Genomic DNA, 7,201 nt, shown 5'->3' on the forward strand with positions numbered 1-7,201 from the left:
TGAAAAAAGACATGAAATGGCGCCCTTTCTATGCATATATAGGTATATACAGTCCCTTGTTTCACATTACAAATAAAGGAACGCAGGCAGGACTCAAATCAAGCATTCTCAGATGCATCCTTTCCCTGTACAACGTTGTTTCATCCTCCAGATCAAAGAAAATGGAAGCATAGCTGCTCTCAGATATCAGCTGAGAGCTAACTTGAATCATACAGGTTTAACTCCCAGCGGTAGCTCTTGGACTGATTGAAGCCGTGTTAAACGAAAAGAAGCGTGGTACAAGAACAGCTTCACTACTGACTGCCTTGGATGCAGCAACCTCCTCCAAACGCTTCCACGTGGCTGCACGCCTATCCTGAATTTCTTTCTCTTTTGCTTCATCTTCCTGAAACTTGTGCAAACACTCCTCAAAAAGCTCGTTATCTATGTCCATGAAGATCTTCCGGACATTTAAGGTCAAACTTTGAACTGCCTGATTCCAATGATTCCTTGTATTTTTCTCCAGTGCTGGCAGGATAATTGGCAGTATGACTTTGCGGTTTTCTTTAATCAAGTTCAGAACATGATCATTGTTCCATAAGAACAACGCCCGCTCAGACACCTGCACCAATAAAATTTCAAAAATGATAAAACATCCCGTAACTCAGCCTAACATGGATTTTCTATAAAAGCCCTACCCCAACCTATCATTTCTCATCATGTTCCTTAACAACATTGAGAATAATGGGAAACAAAAGGCAAACTCAGGTACCCAATAGCTTGAGACATGTGAAGATTAATATCAAATATTAAAAGGTCCGAAATGTTTGTGGATGCAATTAATCAGCCAAGTTTTGTTCAAGGGAGAATAGAAGCTCTATGCCATTTAGCAATTTCATGAACTTGTTCTCATAAATTCATGCAAGTAGCAGTCGAGGACAAGTGCCATAACAGCCTTTTCCCTTGAAGTGAAGCCATGGTAGAAACTTATAGGTTACCATGAAAAAGAAGCCAGAAAAAGGAGAAGGATGTAACAGGAGCATACCAAGAGAAATTTCAAATATTTAAAGTTTGGGATGAAAATGAAAACAGAGCTTCAATCATAGACACGTCAGTTTACGTGATAACTGAAAGCACCGCCAACCAATAAATCAGGAGGCAATGCAAATTTGGTGCCACCATGAATGCATCATATGGTAAAATAGCAAGGTTCCATCAAATACTACTACTTTTCTAGCAAAATTTTTTTATTATGTCTTGCCAATTTTTCATGCTGGAAAATCAGATATTAACCTGATATTTCCAGCTGTTACCTGGAGAAAAATTTTGATTGTGAGTTGTTACGAGTCTTATGAGTAAGATCATAAATATGTCCAATTTGTAGTATTAAGAGCATGGGTTTTAAACAGTGAGGTTTTTCTTAGGTACTCTTTAGCAAAGTTGAAAATCTCAAAAAAAAAAAAAAAACTCAGGGAAAAATTCGGCAATTTTTTTTTAGAAACGTAAAAATCCTAAATTAGGAAAAATTAAAAAACTAACAAGAAAATATTAAAAAAATGATAAAAATGATGTTTTAGTAATGACAGAAATGAAGATAAATAATTTAACTTAAGTTTCAAACTTTAAAGCAAAAAAATGTAAAAATAATGAAAAAAAAGCGAAAAAACTCAAAAAAAAACACAAAAAATTCGTTTGGATTTTTTTTTTCAAAAAAAGGAAAAAGGCAAAAAAAATTTGTCTTCGTTGTTTTTAATGTTTGTTATCAGGTCTAATACTAAAACTAACAAACGTATATTCTAAAGTCGTATTGTCTTGAGAAGACAAAACCAATCCCAGCACCTTGTTTTGATGATTGCGAAAAGACATGTACCTCAGCCTTCATTTGGAGTTCCATAACAATAATGTCACATATTAGTTGTTTGGCAGCAGACTCAACAAAATGATTCATACATTTGATCTATTTCTCACGAGGCTGAGCTTCTTACAGCTATTTTAGGCAAAAAACTAGTTTCTGAAAACATTTCCAACAAGATAGGGTATATGCAATTGTCACTAGAGTAGGATGTCATCCTTGCAACCAAATACACACCCCCAACATCTGTGTTGAAATTCGAGTGGATGCCAGCCACTTGATACTTCTATTAGAGATCACAACAAAAGATGCACACACGAACATCCTGTTCAGCTAAACAAAATAGTTGTTATAGCTGCAAGCCTGCAACCTTGACATAGTCACATCCTCATTCCTGGCATGACATAATGAGGCTTAGATTTTCCGCGATACTGGAGCTACTTGATGCAAATTGATGTTCAATGACTTCCTTCTAAAGAAAACAATCAATTTTTATATTGTCTTCAAAACTTCTAATCTCATAATTTTCTTCATCTCGATACCAAAGATCATACTTCACTATCCATGTTCCATTCTAATGTTCTCTGGTTGTCCTATCTTCAAAGCTAACAGATAGGTTGAAACAAACAAAAGGCAAGCCAGTCTTTACAAGAAAGAGAGGCCTTTTTCAGTTGACATGCCATAATCTTTAGGTATCTGCCAACATGACACGAAAATTGGATGATTATGGTCACTATGCACCTGTCAGTGTCTGCTCTCCAGGAGCATGGATCTATTTTTCATATTTCATTCTGCATTTCTCTTCCCCATTCTGCTCATTTCTAATCAACACCTGTAATGGGGTCCTCTCTTTTCAAATCTATTGAATAACGGCCTCCTCTCTTTAATCCTTAACAAACCACCGTCCTGAATAAAGCAAATGTAGGAACTTGTAGAGACTTTCAGAAATAAAATCATTAACTAATTGATAATGCTGAACAATTTCCAAACTCTAAAGCATGTCTAATGACAAAATAGAATGACATTTTGCTACACAAGCATAAGATCAGCGAAAGTGCCACCTTTTTCCACTTCAAACCGAAGGCATCTGCTTATTAGAAGATTTCAACAATTAGCAAACCCTTCAAGCTCCTATTCTTCGTGCTACATCAGACGATCTGTCACTAGATCGATACCATTTAGTTTGCAGTTCTGGATATTAATGCATAAAGCAAACTCCCTCTCTCTCTCTCTCTCCCTCTCTCTCTCTCTCTCTCTCTCTCTGTGTGTGTGTGTGTCTACATATATTTAGATGCTTACATGCAAGGACGTCATCCTGTTTATCATTAAGGCACTATGCTTCATCTTATTTATTATTAGGGGATCAGCAAGGTGCAGTTTAGGTTGCAAACTATTGGTGATTTAGAACATATTCACTAGAAAGTAGATTAAGAGGGCACTGCCGTACTACTTCAGCTTAAGGAGCTAAAGAAACAAGTTCATTAGAAAATGTTTTCCCATTTGGGATGGAAGTGAAGCACAGGAAGCATCATACAGTTTCAAATGACCAAAGAGTTCAAGTTCAGTATCTTATCTATGGAAACAGTATCAAAGATTGCAGCAAGAAGTATCTCATCTGCAAAAAATACATATAGGAGCTGCTAAAAAGGTAAAAAGGACAACTAATTTATGTTTCCCAATACTGATATAAATGTTTTGGGTAACCCAAATGCTCCGATCTTTAACATTGTCAATTGCATTTTCTTCTCCTTTTCACTGCCCAAATATGATCTTATGCGTTTGTGAGTTTCACCAATATCAGTAGCTCTAAATGATAATATCAGGAAAGCCTTGTGAGATTTTCAAGTCGTAAGCGAAAAAATTAGAATCATGTCAACTTGAAGAATTTTTTTTCCTTTAGAAAAGAAAAGAATGTTCCATATATAGTAGGATACACTTTCCATTTTAGTCTCTCTTGTAGTCCAAAGAACTCCTATAGAAGTTCATCCACAAACTCTTTCTATTACTTTTATTTTTTAAAATTTAAACTGATGAGGTTCCCTTATTTGAGAAAAAAGTTCTGACAGAAAACTTCCTGCAAAAATCACAAAGAGAAACTGGTAACGATCAATTATAGTTCCACAAAAATCTGCCAATTTCAGAAATTGACAACTGTTATGGTGTATTTCCTTATTCTAGTATCAAAATCATCAAATATTTTCATATTTTACAACTCACCAAAGGTTTCCTAAGGATTGAAGGAAAAGTCATGGTAGGTTACGGATAAGCATTGAATTAATTCTGACCATTGGACAATTTACATCAGTAGGGCATAGGATAACAAGCAGTTCCCCATGGGACATAGACATACAGATCTTTAGAGTTTCACCAAAGTATTTCCACAAAAGAATGTAAAGAAAAAAGTACGTGGATCAGAAAAACATTAGATCTTTGTCATATGAAGGTCAATAAAAAATATTAATGATCAAGATAATAAGTGCTTATGTAGAACAAGAAAACAATCAACACAAAGAACAGGAAGTAGTCACTGCCAAGCAATGCGGATGCCAAGTGCCAAGAACTTTATTCCTAACTTGAAGAGCACTTAACATTTTCATTTAAGAGGAAAGGGTTCACGTAACAACTACCAAGAACATAGTACAAAGATCAAACACTAAGTTGATCAACCAGCAACGAATAGAGAGGATGAAGATTTATCCCAGAACATAGTTTGCCCCCCCACCCCAACCTCCCCAGACTAAGGCACCCTTGTTGAGAAACTGAGATGCATACTTAAAGGCTCAATAAACTCGGATTTCTATCAGAAAACGCAGGGTTAAGCAAGCACATCATTTATCACAAATATGATCTTAAAGAGGCAGATTGGAACCATGCAGTGGCAGACACGATAAAAAAAAAAAAGCCAATTCATTTGAAATAAAGCAGATCAATCCCTTTCCCAATCTAACTATCAGCCTTTTGACCCATAAATTTGCATGCTGCAACATGGCAAAAATATTAACTGGGTTATCCTACATCAAGGGAAGCAGCAAAGACTAAAAGGAGAAAATAATATGCTGAGTTGCAAACTAGGAGAAACGTTAGTGTCTAAAAGAAAATAGTAATGAAGCACAAGCTCTACAAATCAACAAAATATCAGAACATATGGCCATAATAACATATTACTAGCAAACTAATCAGGAATCAGAAACAATAAGTGGCTTGTCCAGCAGCGCTCCAATGACCAGATAAAACAGAAATATACCTGAAAGTGTGAGCTATTTAAACAGTGGCCAATTTGACGAAACAGTGGAACCATACAGCGCTGGAACTCTGCCTCCTGAGTTGCTTCCAGAACCTCCTCCAGCTCACCCAAGAACATTACTTCTTTAGAGCTACTAGTGATTGGCCAATATTTCAACAAGCCTCTTATTACTGTATCAGCAAGTTTACAGTCCTTCTCTATGAATTGTGTGATGCAATAAGACAATTGCTGATGATATGCTGCAACACATTTCGGCTTGTGCAGTGGTATTAGAGCACGTACAAGGAATAGTTTGTGCTCTTCTTTCAACGGCAACGCAAACCCATTAATGATACTTCCTAGGATTTCCAGCAGTTCTGCAATTCCATTGTGCTTCTCCGTTTCAAAAATGAAACGATAAAATATGTGGTTGATAGCCTTCCTAATAAATGGTCGGTGAACCATAAATTTACCATATATTCGATGAAGGATGGTTTTCAAATAATCCCTTTCCCTGTTGTCCTCTGAATCAAAAAGATCCAGCAACTTAAGAACAAACGAATGATCAATAAACCTCTTTGCCAACTTGGCATCCATCTCTGGTGACGTAACAAACCTCAAAAGGAACTCATATACAATCTGTAAATGTGGCCATGCAGGATCCATCATGGGCTCCTCTTCTTCAGCTTCGTAAGACTCTACAGGTTTGCTGTCATGAGATGAAGAAGGAAGTGTTCTAAACAAATTGACAGCAACCATCCTTGTGATTTCCTGCATTGTAAGCTCAGTAAACTTCCCGTTGGCTGCTCCAATGTAGTCCACAAGCTCCAGAAGTGTTTGACGTTTGATGTCCTTCTCTTTTGTAAACTTGGCAGGATCAGAAAAATCAAAAACCACGCAGCACATGCCCAACTTTTTTATGAACAAGTTCTGTTTCTCAGAGCTTGGGACATCCCTAAAGACCGGCAAAGCTTGGTAGTTAGAGCCGAGCAAGTAATCATTCCCCTTCCTAGGACTCATGTTACCAACAGCAGGTAGTCTGCCACCCACATTTGATTCAGAATTGACACCAGGCTCCCGACTCAAAACAGAATCACCTGCCCGGGGTAAAGCAGAAGCATTAACCGGACCTGAATTTCCATACCGGACTCCCGCCGGATCATTGTTCCCCGAGTTCCTAGATGAACTAGTCGGAACTGCCCCATTACCCCCCGCTTCTTTGCTTTCAGTCGATCTCGACTTTCGGGGGAGTCTTCCTAATATCTGTTTGATCATAACTGTGGACTCTCTCTCCCCACCTGTACCTCAACAAGCATCCCTTCAACGAAACCTATTCATGATGGGTTCCGCAAACCCAACTCTTAAAATGATGGTATAAGGCAGAAAATGCAAAAAACCCAAAGCGGGTGCTCCTTAATCGACTGAGATGCAGGCGAAAACGCAAGGCAGGCGACGCTTTTTGCCCAATATACTTTTATAAATTCGGAATCTCCAGTTCCTAGAATAATCAACACGACAACAACAAAAACAACAACATCAACCCACAAAAGAGAAATACTGAGCTGGGCACTCGTTAATCGATCGAGATGGGAACAGGAATGCCAGAAACAGAGATGGGATATGACCTCAATAATGCAAGATGCCACTAAGCCACAAAGAGGAAACCAAAAAGAAAAGAGCGAAAGAAAAAAAGAATAACTTTTCCTTTTCTTATGAATTATTGATCAAACCAGAGCTAAAAACAATGCAGATATGGAAAGAAATACAGGACACGCTTTTTTCTGCCAACAAAAAGAAACGGAATACAGAAAAGAACAGAGGGACGGAGAAAGATGATGACGGGTCTCACTCACTCGGTCGTTTTCCTCCGAAGAGCTGCAGATACAGGAACAGGATGCACAGTGCCACCCCACGCACGCACAAAGAGAAAAGTTGAAGAGAGAGAAAGGAAGAGGGAGAGGAGCGCGTTCTGATCTTTATGTCAAGGGGAGAAGGAGAAGATGGCTTGCCTTTCCTCCCTCTCTTTCTCCCGTTCTTGTGTGCGCCTGGTCATCGACGATCCAGGAGACCCCCGAGGGTGAATCTTGAGAGTTGAGACAACCCGTCCCGTCCAATCTCTGAAAACGACCTTTTCCTTTCTCTCTCTC

General features: G+C 38.2%; 1 protein-coding gene across 1 annotated transcript; it reads right to left on the reverse strand.

The window, feature by feature from the left end:
• Positions 1–7,201, reverse strand: LOC116247961 (serine/threonine protein phosphatase 2A 59 kDa regulatory subunit B' gamma isoform-like). Its single transcript, XM_031620452.2, has 3 exons — positions 6,908–7,201; positions 5,076–6,552; positions 1–601 (listed from the first exon to the last, which is right to left on the reverse strand). Exons 2-3 carry the CDS (start codon positions 6,327–6,329, stop codon positions 218–220), a joined length of 1,638 nt encoding a protein of 545 aa, XP_031476312.1. The 5' UTR covers positions 6,330–6,552; positions 6,908–7,201; the 3' UTR covers positions 1–217.

The sequence above is a fragment of the Nymphaea colorata genome, chromosome 2, assembly GCF_008831285.2.
Source record: "Nymphaea colorata isolate Beijing-Zhang1983 chromosome 2, ASM883128v2, whole genome shotgun sequence".
Classification (NCBI taxonomy): Eukaryota; Viridiplantae; Streptophyta; class Magnoliopsida; order Nymphaeales; family Nymphaeaceae; genus Nymphaea; species Nymphaea colorata.